This window comes from Tachysurus vachellii, chromosome 12 (genome assembly GCF_030014155.1).
Source record: "Tachysurus vachellii isolate PV-2020 chromosome 12, HZAU_Pvac_v1, whole genome shotgun sequence".
Classification (NCBI taxonomy): Eukaryota; Metazoa; Chordata; class Actinopteri; order Siluriformes; family Bagridae; genus Tachysurus; species Tachysurus vachellii.
The window spans coordinates 9662115-9687722 of NC_083471.1; the positions used below are offsets into that span (position 1 = coordinate 9662115).

A 25608-nucleotide genomic window follows, 5' to 3' on the forward strand; every position below is an offset into this window, starting at 1 on the left:
CAGCAGAACCACATGTGATCTTGAACATGCACATGCACACACACGCGCACACATTTGCACACATCAGAACGATGGATTCTCTGCAGTTGTAGCTTTGTGGATGAAGAGTTTTCCCCTAGACAGGATGTCTGCACTGCCTAAGCCCTGCTCACTGGAGACTGTGGGTGGGTGTGGTCAGGCATATGACCTGTTTGGATTGGGTGTTGGATCACAGGAGTGGAAGAAGGAGACATGCAGAGAGACTGGATTGGATTTGAGACCTGACCTACAGACTGATTTTGGGTCGACTGTAAGGTAAAGGGCACTGGCTTACTAGAGAGGCTTTAGAGGAGGAACTCAATTAACTGAGGAATGTGTACAGAGTGGAAATGGGATCGGGATCTTATAAAGGAGTGCAGACGGAGAGAAGGACATTTAAACTAACCATGTTAACATTAACAGACTGTACAGGAGAGCAGCATGCTAAAAACTGGACTCAGTCACGAAATGCTTTAGTAGACCTTTTACATAGAAACTGTGGTGTCTAATCAACACACCACATGACAGCACGTTTGTCACCTAGCAGGTGGAGTTTGAGTTTCAGCCTCCAACACACACCTGTACTGTTTCACACCTTCACTGAAACCCCAGTGTGCACTGGCTACCCTCTACAGGCCGGGCAGTGCTGCCACCATGATGCATGTCTGATCTATGTCTGATTACAGTTCAGTTCTTTTCTTCAGAGTGATTTTTCCTCATGGCTGTTTGTTTTTGTTACCATTTCAACAAACAGCAACATTTCATTTTCCAACTGAGCAAACAGGTTAAACCCTTTGTGTTGAGGTGTTTTTCCATGAGTCAGTAAACGGTAAACAATTTGAACTTTTCCTCATTGGTCTTTAGTGAATTCTGTGTTTTTTGACCTTTTTGCCTTTATAGTTTCAGGGATTGCTGCCACCTTCAGGGTGAATTTAGTTTTGTGACAAAAACAAAGGGCTTTAAATAGCAACATGAGCAGTACAGAAGCTAATAATTTAGCCAAGTGAGTGTGAGGAAGCGAGATATCGCTCTCATCTACTCCACTTTATTGACTGTGGTTTAGCGGACATAATTTTCTATTGTTACAGTAGAAAAATGTGGGTTTCTTAAAGCTATAGTGATGAATTGAAACACGAATCAGAAGAGAACTACGAAATTGTACCAAAAAAATCTAAACTCTGAGGATTTGCACAGTCTGAGATTTACAGCGTGTTCCACAACCCCACTTTATTCTCATACAAACATGAACAAGGCCTTTAAACTGTGACGCTGACTCTGTTATGACACAAAACCCATGTTAGCCCCAAATTCTCTTTTCCTCAATTTCCCTCTCCAGACAGTGTTTGAACCTGAATTGCATCTGATTCTACTGCATGAAATGACACTCTCATGGTCACAAACTCAGCAGTCAGAGTCCAGGCTCTTTTATTGTCGGCGCCTCCTGCAGGACCCAAGTGGTAGTGTTTTATTTAACATCCTAACCAAGAAAAAACTGAGTGAGTGTGTGATATGCTGCACACTGAGAGGCCTGTGTGTTATTTTTCTTCTGGAGGGATGAAGTGTGGCTGGGAAAGGGAGGGGGGGTAATGGGGGGTGGGGTATTTAAAATCAGATGATGTATATGTATATTTTAAAGATAAAAAATAAAAGTTTGTGGCTTGTGGGTAAAATCGGCTCTGTGGTGTAATGTTTTCATGCATATAATGAAGCCCTGAAATGTGATAAACATGATTTAATAATATATTTTACACACACACACACACACACACACGTAAAACTTCTCCAGGCAGAGGCACATCGCTGGAAACAAAGTTCATAAATAAAAATGCTTCTGTAACCCAAAATCTGTAACTCACTTGATATTACAGCACATATTGTTGTTGATCTGTCCACCTCCTCATCTCTTTATTCTTCTTTCTCCATCTGTCACTTAACCAATCTGAGTCAAATACACACAGAAGAATTGAAATACAATTTTGAGTCATGCTGTGATTACTGAAGAAACCTAAAGCTCCTGGGATGGATGGATGGATAGATGAAATGCAGGTTTCTAGTGTATCTTATCTGTCGAGGGTTGAGGTGCAGTAAATGTGTTGTGTATCATTTCATTCACTCGTCACAGCCCACATATTACTCCATTTATTTTAATCAATAATTTATCCTTCCTTCCATCTATCCATTATTAATACATATGTTACACGTTCTTTCTTTCTCCCTCACACACACACACACACACACACACACACACACACTATCCAGCTGTGCATTAACTATCCAGCTGAGCATCAGCATGTTAATTCCTACATGCAGTTATTCACTTTCTGTATGTGTGTATGACTGTGTGTGTCTTTGTGTCTGCGCAGCAAAACTACTGTGAAAACAGTGTAATATCACTGTTCTTAAATTTTTGCTGAATTTTTTTTAATAATTATATCATTATATACTTAATGTATTTTTTAACAAAGTACAAAATGCATTTGTCTTACTGTACTAAAGTGCATGATTTACAGATTTTTAATGTTTGTGCGAGAGAGAGAGAGAGAAGAAGAAGAAGAAGAAGAAGAAGAAGAAGAAGAAGAAGAAGAAGAAGAAGACATGGAAAGAAATAAAATCTAATGAGTATTAGATTTTGTTTTTAGCCAGTGAAAGGATGTGAGGTCAGGCCTTCCGGAAATAAAACTGTTCGATTCCAGAAACCTTGGAGTCGACTCCTTTTTAAATTTCAGATGTTTGTGGCCAACTGAACCGATTCCCACAGTCGATTCCACGAAACAACTGTCTGAATACTTAAAAAACAAATCAGACAAGAAATATATTTTAAATAACTTTGTTTTGTATTTTACACCAAATCTGGATTGTTATTGGTCAGAAGATGTTGATTTTTTTTACAGCTCTGACAATTTTTTTAAAAGATAAACGGATAAAAGTGTATCGTGTCAGATTTTTTTAATAAATAAAACTTGGAATTATTGGTATTTGTTGTATGATAAAACCCGTGGTGTCGTGCTGTCAGAGGAAAATAACCTGCTTTATAATGTTAACAGTAACTGCATCACATCACACCCGGCATCTGAATCTCTAACCGCAATAACATCGACTGAGCCGACTCTCGTTTGAGCAAATAGACCTGTTTTTGGAATCGACTCCTAACGCTAGAAAGGGAATGACGTCACCAACCCGGTGCCCCAGTTAGTTGCGCGCGAAGCTGGAAACTAGTGGGAGGGGTAAGCTGTTCTCTAACCGGAAGAAAGTGTGTAAAAAAGAAAAAGCGCCGAAAATCAACCCAAAAACTCCTGAAACAATCCCGAACCATCCGCAGGAATCATGGCCGATCCCAAGGTGAGAGTCGCATCCTCTCATCGCTGCACCCTGCGCGCGCGCGCTCGGCCGCACCATTTACAGTTTATTCCGGATTTTTAATACAGTATGATTTTTGTCCCGTGTTTGTTTCACCGGCTCGTGCGAGATTTTAAAAAAGCCGGTTCAGTGTATGTACGAGCGTTTGTGCGCGCGCGCGCGTGAATTGTCCGTATGTTTGGAGTTTAAAAGTGTGTTAAACGCCGCTCCTGCTGTCACTTTATCGTTTACTGTGGTGTTGTTAGCGAGTTAAAGTGAATATTAGCGCCGACGTTAATCAGACGCCATAAAACGCGAATCAGTGACGTATTAAAACGCGCCGATTTCTCGAGTGCTAACTAGCATTAGCTCAATTAGCCGCTCCCAGCCTGATGAAAGTAGATAAATAAACGGCAACGTCTAACAAAATGGAGGTTTGGCGTGAAAATAAACCTGGTGTGTGTTCAGTGTGTGTTCAGAAAGCCTTTTATTGCTGCTGTGGAGTTTGTGTTTGTGTGCGCGTGCTAAGCTAGCACGAGTGCACTGTTAATGCTAGTTATGGGGAGGTTCTGCTAGTGCATGCTAATAAGCTACACACACTCTTAATGTGAAAGTAAATTAGTTCATTACTGTATGATGTTGGATGGTTATTTACAGTTAGAATTTTGCTAGGCCAAGATACCGCCAGCTAGTCAGCGAACCTGCTCGTTAGCAAAACGTGTAAATAAAACCGTCGAACCTTTTTTTTTTTTTTTTAAACAAAAAAATAAATCAGTTCTTGAGGAAAGGATGTGTGAGAGATTGCGGGACGATTAATGAAGTGTTTATCGTTGAGTAATTTGTATATTAAGAGTAATAATCTGGGACGGGATTAGCATTAGCATGCTATAGGCCGGATGCTGTGAGGGAGTGAAGCCTCGCGCGCACATGGGCTCCAGCTTCTCACTTCAATATGAATGATTTATCTTTGCTTTAAATGTGTGATTTCTGCCCTTTTGGTCGAGAGAGACGTTTTGTGAAAAGTGGAGCGTTTCTTCATCACGTCTTTAGGCACTGAATCAGAATTAGGATCGGGTTTATTGGCCATGTGGGTTTACACAGACAAGGGATCTGGGTCCCAGACCTCAGACATAAATAACACTATACTATACATTTAGTTTGGACTGTACGAGACAAAAACAAAACAGACTATATGAGACAATGTGAGACAGTAACAGACAATACGAGACGATGGGAGACAGTAACGGACAATACGAGACGATGGGAGACAGTAACGGACAATACGAGACAATGGGAGACAGTAACGGACAATACGAGACGATGGGAGACAGTAACGGACAATACGAGACGATGAGAGACAGTAACAGACAATACGAGACGATGAGAGACAGTAACAGACAAAACGAGACGATGAGAGACAGTAACAGACAAAACGAGACGAAGGGAGACAGTAACAGACTATGAGACAATAGACAGTAAGAGTATTAAATATGAATGCAGAATATGACATCAGTAATGTACATAAAGTGTGAGAGTGCATAGTAGTGCAAATAACAGTATTGTGCGTCAGGTATGATACTGTTTAGAACTTTTCTACAATATACAGCAGCAGTAGTGTGTGTAACAAATACTGATGATGTAATGATGTTCTGATAATGCAGTACTTATAGATATGAAGCTTGGAATATAATTATGGTGAGTTGTTAATCAGGGTGATAAGGGGCCTGTAGAAAGAAACTGTTTCTGTTCCAGTTTTGGTTGGCAAACTTGGCAATTTTGGTAAACAAAGCTCTGTAGCGCCTGCCAGAAGGGAGGCGCTGAAAGGGGTTGTGTCCAGGGTGCGAAGGGTCAGTAGTGATTTTTCCTGCCCGGTTTCTGGTTCTTGTATCATACAAGTCCTTTGGAGTGTGCAGGGGGGCACCAATTATTTTTTTCTGCTGTTTTAACTGTGTTGCAGTCTGTTTCTGTCTGTTTTGTTGCTGCTCTAAACCAGATAATTGATGTCCACAGGACAGATTCAATGACTGCAGTGTAGAACAGCATCAACCGCTCCTGTGGCAGACCAGACTTCCTTAATTAGTGTAGAAAGTGCATCCTCTGCTGGGCCTTTTTGAGAGTGGAGTTTCACGAGTCTTTATGCACTGTATCGTTTTACAAAAAAAAAAAAACAGTTTTTCAGTGTATTAGCTGGGTGATGTGACATCATAATATCGCTCTGTTGATGCGTTGAGACAAACTTTACTTCTGAGATTGTCATGGTTTACTGACCTTTATTAAAATAGTGGAGTATAAACTCTGAGGAGTAAGGACTGGTTTGATCCTAAAATTCCTGCAGTTTAAAATAATCTTAATTATTAAATACCATTACCTTGTTGTTCCTAATTATTTCAACTGATTTGTCATTTTGTTATTTGTCTGCTATTGTTAAGTTAGGATACGTGTGTTTATCGCCTCATGAGCTTTTCTGAGTAAAGGGAAGATCATTTTGGAACTGTGGTGTGATGTGTTTGTAAAACAACATGTCTACATGTACGTGTACACATGGTATAAACTGCCATATAGGGATACAAGGTTTCCAGGGATCTGTGATAGGATGAGGTTTAAGAAAGTGGGCGGAGTTTAAACATTAAGATAATTAGGTGGTTTGGGAGTGGAGGACGGTCCATGTCGATATGTTGAATTCACATGGAATGTCTTGCTCTAAAGCAGTGTCTGCAATTATAACACATTAAAGCCATGTGTGTTTTCTCCTCTCTTTTTTTTAAGGACACGCCAGAAGAGCACGAGACCAGCACAGATAACGCTGATGATGTGAACCATGACCCACACTTTGAGCCCATCGTGTCTCTGCCTGAGCGTGAAGTCAAAACTCTAGAGGAGGACGAGGAGGAGCTGTTCAAAATGTGAGTGCTGCTAGGGGATCGTGAATAAACTTAATAAAAGCTCACAGGTTTCTTCCTAGCTGGAGGACTCTACAGGTGTCAGGCACTGAGTCCAGTTTGGATTCAAGGAGACATGGCGTTCCTGCTCTTTAGGTGTCCTGGGCAATGTTTTTATGACCATTCTGGATTCAGCAGCAGTAAAGTACCTACTACATTGTCTCTTCTCACACACACAGAGGTCTAATAATAACACAGAAATTAAACTGCACACTGATCAAAGGCTGTGATGGGAATGTGATGAGGCTCAGATTAACACTCACTAAACACGTGTGCAGGTTCATGCTGCGATTTTTTTTTAACACGTTTTGTGTGTGTGTGAGAAGGTGTTTGAGGCATGTGTTGGGTTGCAGGTGAGTAGGTTGAGGTGAAGCTTTGTCCTTGTCCCTTGGAGATGGAAATGAGTGTCATTACTGTGAGGAACAGTAAAATGGACAGAATCCTGTGCCGTTACATTGTACATCAATTTTATTTGTATAGAACTTTTAATAATGGACATTGTCTCAAAGCAGCTTTACAGAATGTGAATATAGTACAAAAAGTTTCATGTACAAAAGTTCAAGATTAATATTAGACATATTTAAATGTATTTAAATACTGTGTGTTTGTAGGAGGGCAAAGCTGTACCGCTTTGCCAGTGAGAACGACCCGCCGGAGTGGAAGGAACGTGGTACGGGGGACGTCAAGCTGCTGCGCCACAAAGAGAAAGGCTCCATCCGCCTGCTGATGAGGAGAGACCGCACACTTAAAATCTGTGCCAACCATCTCAGTGAGTGTGTTTAGTGTTCTGAGCCCGAGTGATGCTGTTAAACTGCAGTAATTATTGTTACATTAATCCACAGGGCCGTAGTGTTGTGGGCTTGTACTAGAGGGGTGGGGCTTATTTCACTCCCACGCCACTGAACTGTGTCTGTCTGAGCTTGTCTGTACTGAGTGATCTGGGGAAATATCGTACTTTCCACAGTCCTTTTACTGGTTTCCAGTTTTTCGTCTGTGTAGTAATCTGTTTTATAGATTTGTTTCCTGAACGCACATGTTCACTGTTTACCTTAAACAGTCACTGTGCTCTGGCTGGTGTATGCGCGCGCACGCACACACGAATCTACGTTTGTTTTAAAGTGTGCACAGCATGGTGAGCATGATTTAAAGTGTTATGTTAGTGTACATGTTACTCAATTGTTTGCGTGCTTGTGCAGTTATGCCGCTGATGGAGCTGAAGCCGAACGCAGGCAGTGACAGGGCCTGGGTGTGGAACACACATGCTGACTTTGCAGACGAAGAACCTAAACCAGAGCTGCTGGCCATCCGCTTCCTCAACGCAGAGAGTTAGTGTACACACACAAAATACTGTACACTGTATACCAGTTTATATTGAAAGTTCAGTGTGTGAGGCTCTCTGGCTTCTGCTGCAGTGGAGTCTGTAACTCCGCCCACTCCCATGTTAGTGATGGAGCAGAAGTCTAGGTGACCCTGATAAATCTCAGATATAGTTTTGTCATGATAAATTACTTCTATCTAATGAGTTATGTGGCTGATGAGACAATTAACGAACACACACACTTAAAGCTCTAAAGAGCTCTAATGTGAATCCATGTTCTGTTCTGCTGTAAACTGTTCTAACAGACCTTCAGAAGTCTGAACTTATGTTTGTTGTTTTTACAGATGCACAGAAGTTCAAGGTGAAGTTTGATGAATGCAAGGAGGAAGTCAGAAAATCACTTGAAGGTAAAAACAAAAAACACACCCACACTTACGTGCAGACTCACTCTGTTTGGTGTCGCCTCCTCCGGCTCTAAACTTTTTCAGTCTGCCACAGTGATGCTACAGAAGCGCTCCATAGTGTCTCTGACCGTGTGGCAGGGTTTAAGGAGCGTTCTGCTACACCCGTTAGCACTATATAGCTATATACTAGGTATAGCTATATAGAGGAAAATAATCAGTGATTCAGTGGAGTCATGATTCTGTTCCTCTACCAGCACATCCCTCACAACACAGCAACAGTTTTATTCCTCACAATACAGCAATACTTTATCTGTTTATAGTTACATTTGCCCACTAATTAAATTAATGTGTGTGTGTGTCTCAGAAGGCATAAACAAAGCCAACAATGTGGCAGAGAAACTGGAGGAGCTGTCAATCAAGGACAAAAAGAAGAAAGAGGAAGAGAAGGTGGAGAAAGAGAAGACTACAGAGGAGAAGACGACGGAGGAGGAGAAGAAGGAGGGCGAGGAGAAATGAGCGTTGTTTTTTCTTCTTCTCCATCCCCCCTGCAGCACTTCTCTTTTCTACAACAGACTCTGAACACAACATTCGGACACTTAGTCTCTTTATTTTGTTTTGCTTTTTTTTTTCTTTTCTTTTTTTAATTTGTCCATCAGAGACCTCAATGTCATTCTTAATCCATTCCTCTCTTTCTCACACCTACACACACCTACACACTCTCTCTCTTGCACTTGTCTGCTTGTGTACGGATCACCTGATGGCCCTGACAGGGGGCAGGGCTCGGCTCTGTCCCTCGTCAGGCTGTAATTTTTTCTTTTCTGTGCTCGCTGCAGAGCGAGTGAGCAGGAAGTGAGTTTGACAGAATGCTGGGGTTTCCGAGGGAGAACCCAGGAGGCAAGGGTTCCTGCCTGCGTGAAGGATCAGGAGAGATCTGTGAAGAACCCTGAGGCCTGGCGCTGCTCTGTCTGATTATATGCGAATGGAGGAAATAAAGAAGTTCACTCTATTCTGTGTATTGTTGAGTCTGTTAGTCATCATCAGTTACTCAGTTTATCTCAGTGTAACAGTCATTAAGATGAGGTCAGTTCTGTTACATTTCATCAGACAATCAGCATCCACATCCAAAGACTGGGTAAGTGCTGTTTAAACAGCACTTACACAGCCTTGCATTTTAGAAAAATCAGTTTCAGGTGAAATACTGAACATCAAGGTTTGAAGGGTTTTTTCCTTTTCTTTTTTTTTTCACCATCAAATGATGTGGGTCCTAATCACCAAATACAGATGGATGGGTCACTAATGACCCACACTGCACTTGATCTGGTGACTCTTGTGGAAAAAATTAAGTGTTTCTCTTGAAGCTGGTTTTAAAAGATATTTCACAAAAAAGTTTGAGTCCTCGGTGTCCCGTAAAATACGCCCTCATAACACTGGTGTAAACTAGTAACAGTTTAAAGTTATGTTGCTGGATAGTGAACATGACTTTTTATTTTTTATTTACACAGTAAAATTGTTTATTTAAAATGAAGTATGTTTTGTAAGCACGTGAGATGTCACCATTAGCTACAGTTTTTAGATTTGTGCTTCAATGTGGTGAGCAAGCGAGAGTGAAGTCAGTGTGAAAGTTTGCTAGCGTTAACTAGCTGAAGCTTGCACTCATTTTTATTTTCTCTGGTGAATGAGGATGTGATGTAAAAGGATTTTATGTTGAATGATGGTGGCAGAGTAAAGATTTGAGTGATTATTGTGCTATGATGGTTTCATAGGCCATGCTAGTCATGCTAATGTGCAGCAATAAACCACTTCCTGTTCATTTACCTGGTGCTGATGCCTGAAGTTTACACTGTACATTCTGTTCATAGTGAAAGAAGTGAAAGAACACTTTTATATTATTATGATCGTAATCAGAAGCATAGCTTGCATATTTATATTAATATTTTTTCTGACAAAAAAAATTCTGACACCACTGTACAATCTTATCAAATATAGTCCAAGATTTTATTAGGGTTTAATTTTAAACTAACTAAACTTTACATCAGAGGGAATAAATTACAAGTATGTGTGTGTGTGTGTGTATATATATACACACACATACATACTGTACACACGTGTATACATTTTATATACATATATATATTTTGTGTGTGCGCGCGCAGTGTAAATTAGAATAAAACGTGCTGAATGTATTTCAGTACATAAAAATAAATGTAAATTATAATAGTACACATTTCAATCTAAATGTAAATTATGGTGAGCGCGCGCGAGAGAGAGAAATCCGTTCGTCCTTAGCTAGGAACCTTTTGTTGTAAGATTATGTCGTTTCCAGTCGGACGAGGATCAGTGACGGAACCCAAACAGCCACGTAGCTGAGCAGGGAGGAGAGCGTCGGAACGCTTCGGTATTTAAACTGCTTTTCCTATTGGTGCTCATAAAGATGTGTTTATGAAGTTCATCTGAACGTTGTTATGAGTTTGTGAGTGTAACAGATAAGTCAGAGAGGTCCGGGGTGCGATAGGGAGGAGATATGAGTGTGATCCTGTCACAGCACTGTGAGAGCTAACATGCTAACACTGATTAATGCGGGTGTGTCCTGAATGCGCTTCTAGTGCACTAGGTAGTGTTTAAGGGCTTTCGTGTTGTGTATAGTGTGTTAAGTGAACCTAAACCAGGAGTGGATGTGCGTTTGTCACAACACTTCAGTCTGAACTCCCGGGTTTTACTCAATAACACGGAATTATTTCTGATGCGCGCTTCCGTTCTCACTGATTATTTATAGAGCGGAATGTTGCTACAAAGGTGTTATAAATGTGTTATAAAACGCTTATAACAGGGTGTGGGTTATATATGTGTGTGTAACGAGTGTGATCACGAACACACTGTGGTGATAAAGTGGGCGGAGGAAGCGAGTGTTTACTGTCGCATGTGTTTCTCCTTCAGTCATGCAGTGAGACAGAGAGAGAGACACACACAGTGGTCCCTGTTCATGGATGTTGGAACAGAGCTGTACAAAGATGGACAACGGAAATGCAGACGCAGCATCAGCAGAGATCAACACCATAAACACCACCACACAGGCAGGAGGAGACACTAGCAGGCTGAAATTAGGAGAAGAACCACATGCTAAGGAGAACATCCCCAACGGTCTGTCCTGAGTGATGAGTCTTCAGTGTCTCAGCCTCATCTCACCTGCTTAACCTGCTAAACTACTTCATCTGTTTCAGTTTTACTGCTGTTTTCATTAGAACTGCTGGAGTGGCTACACTTTCTTTTTCTCTCTTTCACTGAGAGAGTGTGTGTGAGCACGTGTGTGAATGTGTTTGTGAGTGAGCGTGTGAGAGCACGTGTGTGTGAGCATCTGTGTTTGAGAATGTACACATGAGAGTGTGTGTATGAGTGTGTGCACATATGAGTGTGTATCTTGTCTTACATACTTTGTTTCTCATGCAGGTCACATCAGAGTAGAGCCCCTGGAGAACGGAGATATTCAGGGAGAGACAGGAAATAGCAGCTCCTCTGTCGTGTCACTTCCTGGTGCAGGTGTGGCTTGTTTCCCTGACAGCATAGAGAAGCCTGAGGGCTCGGCACTGCAGTCGCTCAGACTAAGTATCCCAATGCAGGAGACGGAACTGTGTAAGCACACAATTGCCCCGTGACCCGCTCCTTCCGCCTTCTCCTGCCCCACCCACTCTCAGTTTAACCCCCGAATGTGACCCCTCAGGCTGCTCTGACCTCTTAACACTCTCACGGCCCTCGTCGGTTTTGTTTGTTCTTTGGCCTTTGGGGGGGGTGTTTGTTTCTCTGTCCTGGTGTTAGACGTGTGCTAATGTGCAATCTGCATGGTAACTGTGCTAGTGTGATAATCTTAACAGTACACTGTGGTGTTGTAGCTCAGGAGAATCATCTGATTGCAATGTGTTCCCTGGTGACTGATTTCAGGCTGAGATGTGGGTGTGGTCAGGGGTGTGGCTATTTAATCACTGACAGGAGGCTTATGGAACCATACCGACAGACGGACACACTCAGGATGACAGACGGACACACACACCGACACACAGACACGTGCACCGACACACAGAGACATGCAAACACTAACACTACAGCAGCTATTCTTCTTCCTTTACTGCTCTCCGTGATTCCATTTTTTGCTTTTAATTTTTTTAATTTATTTTATTTTCATTATTTAGACTTTTTTTTTTATCTTCACTGCAATATATTGTGTTCTATTACTATTGTTTTTCTATTTTTTATTTCAAATCTTTTTTCATGGTTTTATTTCATTTGATTTTATTCCTCATTTTTTATCTGATTTTTTTTTCCCTTTTTCCTTGTTTTATTTTTCTTCGTGTTTTATTCTGTCTTTCTGTCATTAATTCTATATATCATTTGCTGTTTTATACTTTGATGCTTATTTTTATGTTCATTCTCTTATTCTTCTGTTATCCTGCTCTTTGCTCTCATCCTTCCATCCCTCCTCTCTCTGTAAGCTGCAGGACAGATTTAGGATTTATTAATCAGGTTAACTGCTGGATTCTGAGGGGAAAATGACTCCTGTGTGTGTGTGTGTGTGTGTGTGTGTGCAGCAAGCGAGCCTTCTCTGGAGATGGAGAATGAGGAGAAGATCCGATTGGAGGCTCGGCGGCGTCTGGAGGAGCAGCTAAAGCAGTATCGTGTTCAGAGACAGCGGGAGAGGGTGAGACACATACACATGCGTGCACATGCACCTCATGCTAACAGCCGCTGCGGGATCTCCGATCATGTGACCCGTTCATCTTGGGTCAGGGATCCAGTACTTTTAGCATTTGTCCCAATAGTACATGTGTGATTCATGTTCAGGGTGAGTGAGCATCTAAAATATAAACATGCTAACTCATTCTAGCCTTTATTTCTTCATTCTTCACATGATTAGCAGTGTCGCTAGTGAAGTCTGAGAGAAACCTCAGTGTATAAACCATGTTCATGCCGATCAGCTGATGCCCAGAGTCTCGGCTTTCTGCATTATTAGTGTAGAAGATAGATAGCAGTTAGCATTACTAATATGTTAATAATTAATACGTTAATGATTAATTAATTAATGCTAATCTCAGTGTGTTTTGTGTTGGGGAATAATTTTCTTTTGCTTTTTCCTTTTTTTAAACCTTATTCCTTTCCCTGCATTATTGTAAATGGTTAGATTTATTTATTTTCCAAACATTGTTAGCCTTGTTGTGTAAAATGACTGAGAGTTTTGAACAGCTTCCTCACACTGCAGTGTGTTAGCACTTAGCACTGTGGTGTAAAAGCAGGATGTCACACATTATTAGTATGATTAGCATTTCGTATGAGTCACTGAGTGACATTTCATCACTTTTTCCCTGAAGCAGTTTGTCGATTGATCCGCCCTCTGACCTGTCAATCATTTGATTCAGATCAACATTCATAAGATATTTATAGCATGTTTCTGTCACACAATGAAGCTAATTGCACCGTGACAATCTGCTTCAAGTTTTGCTTTAGTCATAGAATTGGGAATCAGTTGTCCTGTGACAATACACACAAAGGCATTATGAACACACAGCTGTGTGTGTTAGCTGTTATAACTAGCAGTTAGCTTGAGTGTTTTTTCCAGGTTTTTCTACAAATATTTAGGTTTTACCTCAGGGCTGCACTAAAAACTATGTGGTTATGTTTCTCAACATGGCTGAACCCATGCTGGGTTAATGGTTGATGATGTTTTTGAGTTTTTTGCCACCCCTGAGGTAAATGTTGATGTTTTGTATATTTCAGTAACATTTCTGTTCTGTCTGTGTCTCACATGTCTGTATGAAAGAGCAGCTAGCTACTGAACTCATTAACCTCATTCAGTAGCTAACTTATACTCACCAGTCACATTTCTTGGTTGACTAACAACCAAATTCCTTAATGTCTCTCCCTCTCTCTCTCTCTCCCTCTCCCTCTCCCTCAGTCACATCATCGCTCGTTCCCTAAGTCTCGTCCATGCAGTACCCTTGACCCGGAACTCATGCTGCACCCAGACATTTTGCCCCGTGCCTCTGCTGTCGCCATGACAACAGAATACTCGTTCCTGCGCACCAGCGTTCCTCGTGGACCCAAACTGGGCAGTCTGGGTATCCCGGCTTCCAAAGAGAGGAAGTCCAAATCATCACGATCCGGAAAGATCCACTCGCTTGCTGACTACAAAACCCCAGACACCTCCAGTGAAAGAGCGTCGTCATCCGGTGTCTCCGTGTCTGCGGTTTCTGACATGAACATAAGCTCAGTCACCACTGTGTCTGAGATCAGTACAAGCTCCATCTCCACACTGTCAGAAACCAGTGTCCTCAGCTCTGAAATTGGTAGAAATGACGGGTACAGCGGAGGGACAGAGCTTGGGTTAGCAGCTAGCATATCTACAGCTGAGAAGCAGGAAGAGGAAGTAGTTGTTGGCCGGTACCCCTCACTGAGGGAGGTGCTACAGGCAGCTAATGAGGAGCTGGAGCTGGAGAAGGAAGGCAGGGCCAACGAGGAGCTGGAGAGTGAAGGCGGGGCCGAGCCACGCAGCCGCAGGGACAGTTTCTCTAGCACGTACGCATCGTTTTTTTTTTTTTTACATTATAATATTGCACAGTTAAATATCACTAAGCTTTATAATGACATGACCCTTTCTGCATCAAGTGACAGGGATTAAGTAGAAGAATCATTTAAATATGGAAATACTATTATAACAGTTTAATGTTTAGACACACCTACTCATTATATATGCAAACAGAGAAGCTTCTGCTACACATGTAATTAGAAGCTCATGGATTTGTCCTGTATTTATATGGCTCATTGTGTGTGTGTGTGTGTGTGTGTGTGTGTGTGTGCAGTGTGTCGTATGGGAGCTCAGTGATGGGGAATCATGATGAGCTGCTGCAGGTGTTGAAGGAGAAGATGAGGCTGGAGGGACAGCTGGAGTCTCTGTCCTCTGAGGCCAGTCAGGTGAGATAATGGATAATGAAATGAAAGTAGAATGAATAAATAATAAAAGAAATTAAAAATGATAACACATGTGGTGTGATACATGCACATAGACACTGCTAAAATATTGAAACACAGAAGTGATTTAAACTCATCAGTGTAATCCACATATGAGCTGATACTCATTGATAATAAAGGAATATGAGTATGAGTCCAGTGCGAGGTCGTGAGGTCAGTGCGTGTCTACGTAAGTATACGGAAAGTGATTATAATGTTGAGCCCCGCCCGCTCTTTGCAGGCTCTGAAGGAGAAGACGGAGCTGCAGGCAGAGTTGGCGGCACTGGACGCACGTCTGCGTGCTCAGTGTGAGGAGACACGCGAGAGTTCTGAGCGTCAGTCGTCCCTGGCTTCAGAGGTGTTGTCCCTGCGCACGGAGAGGGGCGGGCTGGAGCGAGTCATGACAGAACTGCAGGGGCAGCTGGAGGAGAAGAACGCTGGCCTGGAGTCGCTCTCTAAAGACCTGCAGCTTGCCGAGCAGCAGTACCAGAGGCTTATGGGGAGGGTGGAGGACATGCAGCAGAGCCTGAGCTCTAGAGACATCACGGGTGAGGACACAGAAACATACAAACAGTGCTAATGAGAAATGATAAAAGTTCTGATTATTGGATAAAGAAAGTGTGTGTGTTTGTGTGCCCTGCTCCTTTTCCTACCTCCACTTACTCATTTCATATTTCATTGTAATTGCCGGTTCTCAGATTTAAGTAAGTGTATGTGTGTGTGTCAGTGAGTGAGTTGCGTCAGCAGCTGTCCGGACTACACACACAGCTGCAGCAGGTGGAGGCTGAACGGGCCGCTCTGAACTCTAGGCTACAGACGTCGCAGGCGGAGGTTCAATCACTGCAGCAGCTGCGCAGCTGGTACCAGCAGCAACTTGCCATTGCACAGGAAGCCAGAGTTCGACTGCAGAGTCAGATGGCCAACATGCAGGTACACACACAAAAAACACACATTTTTTTCTGTTGTCTTTTTACACAGTAGTTTTTTTGTATTTATGTAATGATGCATACACTGTGTCTCCTCCTCTTCCTCGCAGGCGGGTCAAATGACTCAGATCGGTGTGCTGGAGAACCTGAAGATAGAGAACGTCAATTTGTCCCACCAGCTCACTGAGACCAAACACCGCTCCATTAAAGAGAAGGAGCGCATCGCTGTCCATCTGCAGAGCATCGAGGTGAGGCAATCCCAGCCATAGCTAACTCCACCTGTAAATCACTTTCACACGCATTTATTTCACCAAAAAACTTCTCTGACTCCATCTCTTCTTTATTTTTTGCTTCCTCTCTGACTCCTCCTTGACCCCACCTACTCTCTGACTCCTCCTCTCTGACTCTGCCCCTCCAGACAGACATGTTGACGCAGGAAGCAGCCATTCAGCAGATCCAGGACGCAAAGTCGATGGTGGAGAATGACCTGCAGCAGAAACTGGAGGAGCTTGAGGAGGAGCGAGAGCAGCTACTCAAGGTGGCCAGTAAATCTACAACACTGGAGAGGGAACTAGAAGAGGTACACACACACACATGCACACACACACACCTTGCACATGTAGAGATGTACGAGTGTGGTGTAACTGTAGATATGTGTCTTCTTCCTGTCCTGTGCAGGTGAGATTGTCTCTGTCCCAGAAGGACACTCAGCTCTCAGCGTTCCAGCGAGAACATGTGGATCTGATGAAGAAGCTGACGGAGACTCAGGATGCCCTGCAGAGTAAAGAGCAGGCGCTGCAGCTGATGGAGGCACGCTACGAGCAGCTGCAGGTCGAGCTGGACGAGCTGCAGGCCGACTCCTCCGCCCGAGGCGAAGAACTGCAATTCCTACGCAACGAAAAGATTGTCCTAGAGGTGGCGCTGCAGGCAGCGTGCACTGAGACGAGCCAGCTGGGTGAGGGGGCCGAGAAACTTGGACAGGAAATGCTGGACTCGTCTGATATGCTTGAGAAGCTCAGACAGGAAGTGCAGGTCCAGGCCACGCAGGTGAGTGTCACAGATTCACCTCAACTAAAATATAAGGGTGCCAAAATGAATCTTGAGACAAAAGTTGTTTTAGAGCTAAACCTTATCACACAATACTAGAATACAGCAAATTTATACTTTCCCATCTGTGCACACACACACACACACACACCCTTCAACAAATAAATGGAATAGGAAGCTGTTTAGGCTTCAGTCTGACTCACAGACAGCAGATCGTACCTTGATTATGAGTAAGAACTAAAAGTTGAACGTACTTCCTTCTTCTTTGATTTCTTTACTGTTCTAGATCGAGTCCTTACAGCAGGAGAACGTCTCTCTGAAGAAACTATCACAGAAACTGAAGGAGCAGTTCAACCAGCAGAAGGTACGTATATCACATACAGTGTAATGTAGTAAGCTCTGGCCACAGCTCCCACCACAACCACCACCACAGAGTCCATGTCTTTTAATCTCTGTGCACATTTCTCCATGTCGCCCCCTGCAGGTGATGGTAGAGGCGTACAGGCGAGACGCAGCCTCTAAGGAGCAGCTGATCTCTGAGCTGAAGGCCACCAAGAAGCGTCTGCTGTCTGAGGTGAAAGAGCTGAAGGAGGAGGTGCAACAGGCAGAGCATGCGAAGAGGAGTGCGGAGCTGGAGCAGCAGCGCCTCCTGCAGGAGGTCCAGAGAGTGCAGCAGCAGATGAACAGCCTGGAGGAACATCTGCAGGAGGTGCAGAGTGAGAGAGACCAGCTCGACATGCAGCTGCAGGTGCGCACACACACACAAACATACACACACAAGCTTGTTTTACTTCCTGCTGCTATGAGACCCTAAGTGCCTGTGTGTGTGTTTGTGTGTGTGTTTATTTTCTCTCTCTAGTCTGTTCAGTTCGACCAGAATCAGCTGTCTGCCGTCACTGAGGAAAATCAGGTCCTAAGGAAGAAGGTGGAGGAGATGCAAAGCGAGGCCAAGACGTGAGTCACATGACCTTTCATCCATCCGTACAGAAACGCTAACGTCTCTAATCATCACCATCATTGTGTTTGCTGTTGTGCTAGTATCAACAAGCTTAGTAACAAAACTTACCCAGTTAGCATGGTTAACTTTTATGCCAACAGGGTTCGATGAATTTAATGGACAATACAATTTTTGTGAATAGAAATGAATTTTATTGCACTGTGAATGTACATTAAGTGCGATCACTTTAATTAGCATCACATAGCTGCTAAAAGTGTAAAGCAATGTAACTTATTCATGTCTGTTTCTCAGTGCGATTTCAGAGCAGAAGGTGAGGATGAAGAGGTTGGGGACGGATCTGACGAGCGCACAGAAGGAGCTGAAGGCGAAGCACAAGGCTTACGAGAACGCTGTGAGCATCCTGAGCCGACGCCTACAGGAAGCTCTGGTGGAGAAGGAGACGGCCGAGGCGGAGCTGTTGAAACTGCGAGCACAGGTGGATGAGAGCGGGAACAACCAGGCTCTGCAGGTAAGGCCCTGATTAAGATGCTAGTGTTAATTTGCTGGGGAATCGCCCAGACGTGGTGACGAGTATAGCGGGTTTGATTCTCAGGCGAAGGTGGAGTCGCTGCAGACAGAGCTGAACACTGTGCTCCAGAGTAAAGCCCTGCTGGAGAAGGAGCTGCAGGAAGTCATCAGTCTGACCAGTGCCGAGCTGGAGGAGTACCAGGAGAAGGTGATGGAGCTGGAGGATGAGGTCAGCAGAGCTACGTGTTCTTCAAGATCTTTAGGCTCTTCTGAAGGCGTGTTTTTAACCCACATGCTGTTGTCCACCTACAGCTGCAGGAGTCGCGTTGCTTTAAGAAGCGAATCAGACGCTTGGAGGACGCTAACAAGAAGCTAACGCTGGAGATTGAGCACGAGAAGGGGAAGCTGACCGGGCTCGGGCAATCCCACAATGCATTGCGGGAGCATGCTAATGTCCTCGAGGCTGCACTTGCTAAGAGAGAAGCTGACTTGGTCCAACTCAACCTGCAGGTCAGACACTCGACATGTTATCTTTTTAAAATGCCAAAAGAAAAAAAAGATTTGTGTTTTAAAGTGCTTCTGAATTACGGTTACAGGTTCAAGCCGTGCTGAAGAGGAAGGAGGAGGAAGACCAGCAGATGAGGAACCTGGTCCAGACGCTGCAGGCTGCTCTCGAAAAGGAGAAGATCAAAGTGAAGGAGCTGACTGAGCAGGTGGGTATCTGTTACTGCACACTTATTGTCTTCATACCTTGTCGTTATATTGCGTCTGATCTCAGTGTTGAAAAAGTCATCTTTGCTAGAAGCTTAATTTGTCTGGAGTCTTACCTCATAGCATCTAATTAATCTAGTGTCTGATCTAAGTGAGGAAACGGGTTTCTGTAGTTCAGGTCTTTTTATTGGGACCTCACTTTTTATTTCTTTGTTAGTTTGTTTATTTATTTATTTTCTATTTTATTTATTTATTTATTTATTTATTTATTTATTTATTTATTTATTTATTCCATCTTTGGTGTTGTATCTTACAGAGAAGATTTTTAATTTGTCTGTAGAATTCCACAATGCTCGCTTTTTATGTCCAGTTCATCCGATTGCACTTCAATAACAATAGCACATTATTGATGTGTACATATTATAAGGGGTGTGTGTGTGTGTGTGTGTGTGTGTGTGTGTGTGTGTGTGTGTGTGTGTGTGTGTGTAGGTGGCTGAGGTGAGGCTGGAGGCAGCGCATAACCACAGGCATTACAGAGCAGCTGTACTGGAGCTCAGCGAGATCAGGAAGGAGCTCCAAGCTAAAGAGGAGTTGCTGAGAACAATGCAGGTGGAGGCCAGGAGACTCGAGTACGTCCTGTAACACAGCACTCACTCACTCATAGCCCTGAGATCAGACCAAGAGACTCCAGTACATCCTGTAACACAGCACTCACTCACTCATAGCCCTGAGATCAGACCAAGAGACTCCAGTACATCCTGTAACACAGCACTCACTCACTCATAGCCCTGAGATCAGACCAAGAGACTCCAGTACATCCTGTAACACAGCACTCACTCACTCATAGCCCTGAGATCAGACCAGGAGACTCGAGTACGTCCTGTAACACAGCACTCACTCACTCACACACAGAGCCCTGAGATCAGACCAAGAGACTCGAGTACGTCCTGTAACACAGCACTCACTCACTCATAGCCCTGAGATCAGACCAAGAGACTCGAGTACGTCCTCTAACACAGCACTCACTCACTCACACACAGAGCCCTGAGATCAGACCAAGAGACTCGAGTATGTCCTCTAACACAGCACTCACTCACTCATAGCCCTGAGATCAGACCAATGCCCCTTTTCCACAAAAAAGAACCGGGATGCTGGTTCAGAGCTAGTGTTGGTGCTGGTTCAAAGTTGGTTCCACTGGCGAACCTTCTAAGAACCGGTTTGCCTTTCCACCGGCTAAAGAGCCATCACAGAGCCGAGTCTGACGTCACTGTATACGTGTCACGTGTCCCAGCAACTTTAGCGCAGCAGCGGCAAACACAAACACATCAACAATGGCGGATGTGACACAAGCGGTTCTTAAGTCTAGACCAGCAACGTTTTGGTGCTACTTAAGAACCGCTTGTGTCGGGGCTGTGGGCGGGGCTACTGTTAGCGCATTTGATAAATGTACCTTAAGTATACTAATGTTTAATACACATTTACTTTACCGCAATATGATACATTATCAGCACACATGATAGTAAGTAGCTACATGCTAAGGCTAACTTTTTTCTGTGTTAATGATAAAATAACGTTATGTACTTTCTCAATTACAACCTCCTAGACTACAAGTCTAGACCAGCAACGTTTTGGTGCTACTTAAGGACCACTTTTCCTGGTTCAGAGCCGGTGCTTTGGCGGTCGAAACAGAAAGAACTGGTTCTAAATTAGGCTCTGGCTCCGAACCAGCACTCAAACTGCCTCTGTGGAAAAGGGGCACAAGAGACTCGTATTACAGAGATTAGACTTGGTATTATTACACACTAGAGTGGGATTAAGGCCATGTGATATGTAAAATATATATCATATATTTCTTTGTAACTTCTCTGGTGAAGCCATTGTGTCACATGTCTAAAGAAAACCTATTTACATATGGAGCTTTCAACAGTGTCTCAGTAATGCTCACAAATATCCCAATGATTAAGGTTGATGATTAAGGATTCATATATCAGACAGCTTTATTAGTTTCTTTATCTTGTATACAGAACATAAAACTCTGTGTATTGCTTTTATATGTACAGTGTGTGTGTGTGTTTGTGTACAGTGATTGTGAAAAGAATATTGTGTCTCCTTTAGAGCTCAGGACGCTCAGCGCTCTCAGGATGTGTCCCGGTTCGAGGCCGAGCTGACTGAGGCTCACACACAGCTGCAGGTCTTGCAGAAACAGCTGGATGATGAGCTCAACAAACAACCGCTCACTAACCAGGAGGTATACACACACACACACATACAAACACACACTTTTATTTCCATATAATTAATCACACTACAATGCTTAGCTCTGATTTATGATTCCTGCAGGTACTGATCTCTCTCTCTCTCTCTCTCTCTGTGTGTGTGTGTGTGTGTCTGTGTGTGTGTGTGTGTGTGTGTGTGTGTGTGTGTGTGTGTGTGTCTGTGTGTGTGTCTGTGTGTGTGTCTGTGTGTGTGTCTGTGTGTGTGTCTGTGTGTGTCTGTGTGTGTGTCTGTGTGTGTCTAGGTCGAGGATCTTAAGTGGGAGGTGGAGCAGAAGCAGCGGGAGATTGATGCACAGCGCCACCAGCTGGACCTGTCTGAAAAGTGCCACCAGAAAGAGCTGGACACCATGCAGGAAACACTGCAGGTCACATATACACACACGCGCGCACACACAGATGGACATCTGGAGAACTGAGATGTTTGTCTGATTGGTGGACAGACACACAAGCTCCAAACTCTTCTTTTTTTTTCAGTAACTGAGGATTTATAGAGTGTTTTTGTGTGTGTGTGTGTGTGTGTGTGTGTGTGTGTGTGTGTGTGTGTGTGTGTGTGTGTGTGTGTGTGTGTGTGTGTGTGTGTGTGTGTGTGTGTGTGTGTGTGTGTGTGTGTGTGTGTGTGTGCGCAGAGAGTGCGGGTGGAGCTGGAGATGGTGCAGGAGGAGCTGAACAGCACCAGAAAAGATAAGTTTGTGCTGCAGGCAAAGGTGTGCGAGCTGAGGAACAGCATGAAGAGCCTGCTGCAGCAGAACACACAGCTCAAACAGGATCTCAAACACACTCGCACACGCAAGGTCAGTGTGTGTGTGGTGTTTCCATCATGAGTGTCAAACCTTTTGAGAATGTCCATCATAACATGTTTGTTCCTCTGCGGCAGCGGATGGAGGTGAAGTGTGACTCCACCCCTTTGACCCCAGTGAAAATTCCGGATTGTCCGGTTCCCGCGTCACTATTGGATGAGCTGCTGAAACCGGCCGCCTCCGTCAACAAGGAGCCGCTAAACAACCTGCACAACTGCTTACGACAGCTCAAGTACTCTCTCTCTAACTCTCTCTCTCTCTCACACACTCACATATATTCACACACACTATCCAAATCTTATCCAGCATCTTCATGTCTCTGTGTCTCCAGGGAGGAGATGGACAGTCTTCAGAAACAGATGGAGGAGCACACGGTCACCGTGGCGACATTCAACACGGCAGAGGAGGAGCTTCAGAAACTGGGTATCCACAACAATGGGTGTTCATCCAATAAGGAAAAGGAAACCAAGCCTGAAGAGACGCCGTCTTCGTAAGACATCTCTCTGTCAGCGAGAGGACACGTTTTATCCTGACACGCACTTTTTAAGGACCTGTTTTATTTTCGTTTATCTGATGCCCATATTTGGTCATGTCTCATCTTTGTTGGACCTAAAGCTTTATTTGTGTCTTTCTTTTATTTTGTTTTTTTATTTATCTGTTGAAAAGTTGGAGGAATGTTGCTAGACGTCACCAAAAATCACGTACGTTCACGCGAGGAATTAACCCAATTAGGGCACAGAGAATGACATGTTCTGTCTGCTTGGGTATAACCTAATAATACCGTAACCCCTGAAGATGAGTTAATGCCACTGGACACATCAAGTCCGGTAGAACAGGAGGAAACAGGAAGACGTCATTTTTACTGAACCGTTGATCCAATACTAATATCAGAGCTTTCACACCGGGTCATCTGTTGATTCCGAATCAGCGTGAAATTGAATCGTTAACTATGTAGTGGTTCGGATTCACACTGCACATATTTACATATGTAAATTTAGAAAGAAAACATCTAAGGTGTGTGTAGGACTGAAAGTGTCCTCTTTCAAACACTTTTATTTGTAACTTTTAGCCGTTTAGTGTGTCAAAATCGTGGAAGTGTCCCAAGTATGACGATTCAGCATGAAATCAGAATAGTTGAGTGGGGAGGAGACGGGACCATCAGACACACTGTGATCTGTCCAGTAAGATGAATTGCAGGCCGCAGAATGATACGAGCTCCACAGTGAAGAACTTATTGTTTATTCATGTACATAAATATATCTATAGCCGGTGTAAATGGGTGAGAGCTGAACGCTCACTTTTACTCAGTGGAACACGAGTCACGGTTCTGCATTTTGTTCTGTTCTGCACAGGAAGCTGTTTCCTGAATGACAAGCTGAGGTTGTGAAGATGCTGTGAGGCGTGTGATGTGTAACAGGGTATCTAAGGTGCTCGTGTTCTCACGTGTGAATCAGGAATTAAAGGGCTAATAACCTAATAATACCGTAACCCCTGAAGATGCCACTGGACACATCAAGTCCGGTAGAACAGGAGGAAACAGGAAGACGTCATTTTTACTGAACCGTTGATCCAATACTAATATCAGAGCTTTCACACCGGATCATCTGTTGATTCTGAATCAGCGTGAAATTGAATCGTTAACTATGTAGTGCTGTCTCCATGTTGATGGGAGCTCGTCCCCTCACCACGGCTTTGTGAGCATCGGTCAGTCAGAGGATGGCTTTTACTCTGATGCACTTTTTTAAGGCCTGTTTTTGTTTTGGTTTATTAGACGCCCATATTTGGTCATGTCCCATACACGCTGTACATGAGGGTCAGGAATTAAAGGGCTGTTAATCGCTGAATAAAGAAAAAGCACCGGCTCCTTGGAAAAAAACGCACATTCCTCGCTGTAGACTTCTGAAGCCCCGCCCCCATGCCCCACCCTCAGGGAAAGTCACCGCGGCGATGCTCTCATCACAACACTGTGCTGAAGTTACAGGGTCGCACCTCACAGATCTCATTAACATACACCACATGCTAGTGTGGACTGCTTCTGTGAGGTAGCTCTTCTCTTTCCCCATCCTTCATTTCTTTCGTTCTTTCAGTTATCAGGTCTGGGGTGTATTGTGATCATTAAAGCTCCTGTGATCGAGAGGTGCTTCCTGCTTACATTATTATTATTATTATTATTATTATTATTTGAACAGGTTCTCATGACGTTGAGAGCTGAATTGCGGACATGGTTGTGTCGTGTCGGTTTGTTCTGCTCTAAATCTGAGGACATGTTTCCATGTGTGTGAACAGTTGATCTCTCTGTGCTCTAAAGTGTGTAATTTATACTGTATATAAAATAAGAACTGTACTGACAGATATTGATATTGACATTGCACAACTGACTGTTTGGGGAAAAAAAAAGAGAAAAAGATGTAAAATGTTGCTTTTTCCCCCCTTTTTGTGGTGGAAGTGATTCTGACCGTTCCTGACTTTGTTTCTGACTGTGGAGCGTGCACGAGACGAGACTAACTCTTCCTCTTGGATATAGATGTGCTCATAACTCTGTGTTTCTGAAAAGCTTTGGCGCTGGAACATCAAACATCTGGGAGACAAAGAGAAAGAAAGAAATAAACATGTGCTTTAAAGTAGATGTGTGCTGAACAGCTGATCGTGTCCACAGTGTCACTGGGCTGGAGGTGGGAATTTTTCAAGGTGTTCAGGAAATGTGTTCTAAGAAAGATCTCATAATGCACCTCATTGACAAACATGAAACTTTTAGTTTTCACAGTGAAAGACATGAATACGCTTACGTATGTGGTGACATTTTGAGAACGAGTGTAACGTGATGAGAATCCAATGTTCCACAGCACTGGATAGAACTAGATACAGATACAAACTATGTTGTTGAGTTGCTGTGTGATCGAGGAGTAAAACACATGGGGTCGTGCTGTTAGAGGAAAATGATCAGCTGTGAGGTGGTAACAGTGACTCCATCCGGGTGTTGTTGTTGTTCCTGGATTAACACACAGTTTTATTCCTTCACTTCTAGCAGGCATGAAGCTGAGACGCACTGCTCTCTGCTTAGGTCTGCTTTAAAGCTGCTGCAGTGTCACTTTAAGGCTGAAGAGTGTAAATGATTATTCATGAGAAAGTTTCAAATAAATAACAGATTTACTTCCAGTCTTCTTATTACTAAACCTTTTCCTGCTTTGCTTTTTTGTTTGATTTATTTCACATCCTCAGGTGTGTTACAGCAGAAATATAATCGACGGTGTCTTGTTTTAACTCAGGTGGACGAGTCCACACGTCTGCACGTCTTCACTCACGTCTCCTGTGCAGTTAGTCCAATCTTGGGTTTTATGTGGTGATGTTGATTCCTGGGTGCAAAATCAAGTCACTTAAAAT

The 25608-nt window shown here is 43.4% G+C and overlaps 2 protein-coding genes and 1 non-coding gene across 6 annotated transcripts; all 3 read left to right on the forward strand.

Moving 5' to 3' along the window:
* The first annotated feature begins 3178 nt into the window (after positions 1–3178).
* Positions 3179–9021, forward strand: ranbp1 (RAN binding protein 1). 2 transcript variants are annotated; one of them, XM_060883409.1, is made up of 6 exons: positions 3179–3357; positions 6121–6257; positions 6905–7062; positions 7490–7618; positions 7956–8018; positions 8383–9021. In XM_060883409.1, the coding sequence occupies exons 1-6, from the start codon at positions 3343–3345 to the stop codon at positions 8529–8531; spliced, it is 651 nt and encodes a 216-aa protein (XP_060739392.1). In that variant the 5' UTR covers positions 3179–3342; the 3' UTR covers positions 8532–9021. The 2 variants fall into 2 exon arrangements, with proteins under 2 accessions (XP_060739392.1, XP_060739391.1); XM_060883408.1 differs by having other exon boundaries at positions 3187–3357; positions 8380–9021.
* On the forward strand, positions 8050–8181 carry LOC132855459 (small nucleolar RNA SNORA77). Its single transcript, XR_009649339.1, has one exon. It is a non-coding gene; the product is annotated as a small nucleolar RNA SNORA77 (small nucleolar RNA).
* A 1259-nt stretch (positions 9022–10280) lies between the features above and the next one.
* On the forward strand, positions 10281–25383 carry golga3 (golgin A3). 3 transcript variants are annotated; one of them, XM_060883534.1, is made up of 24 exons: positions 10281–10410; positions 10950–11153; positions 11460–11642; positions 12593–12702; positions 13954–14573; positions 14858–14969; positions 15247–15553; positions 15733–15935; positions 16042–16179; positions 16350–16511; positions 16610–16978; positions 17265–17342; positions 17463–17726; positions 17838–17932; positions 18228–18444; positions 18529–18672; positions 18756–18953; positions 19040–19156; positions 19644–19783; positions 21270–21402; positions 21673–21795; positions 22057–22221; positions 22305–22459; positions 22559–25383. In XM_060883534.1, the coding sequence occupies exons 2-24, from the start codon at positions 11000–11002 to the stop codon at positions 22719–22721; spliced, it is 4350 nt and encodes a 1449-aa protein (XP_060739517.1). In that variant the 5' UTR covers positions 10281–10410; positions 10950–10999; the 3' UTR covers positions 22722–25383. The 3 variants fall into 3 exon arrangements, with proteins under 3 accessions (XP_060739517.1, XP_060739518.1, XP_060739519.1); XM_060883535.1 differs by having other exon boundaries at positions 11460–11549; XM_060883536.1 differs by lacking the exon at positions 11460–11642.
* Positions 25384–25608: the final 225 nt, after the last annotated feature.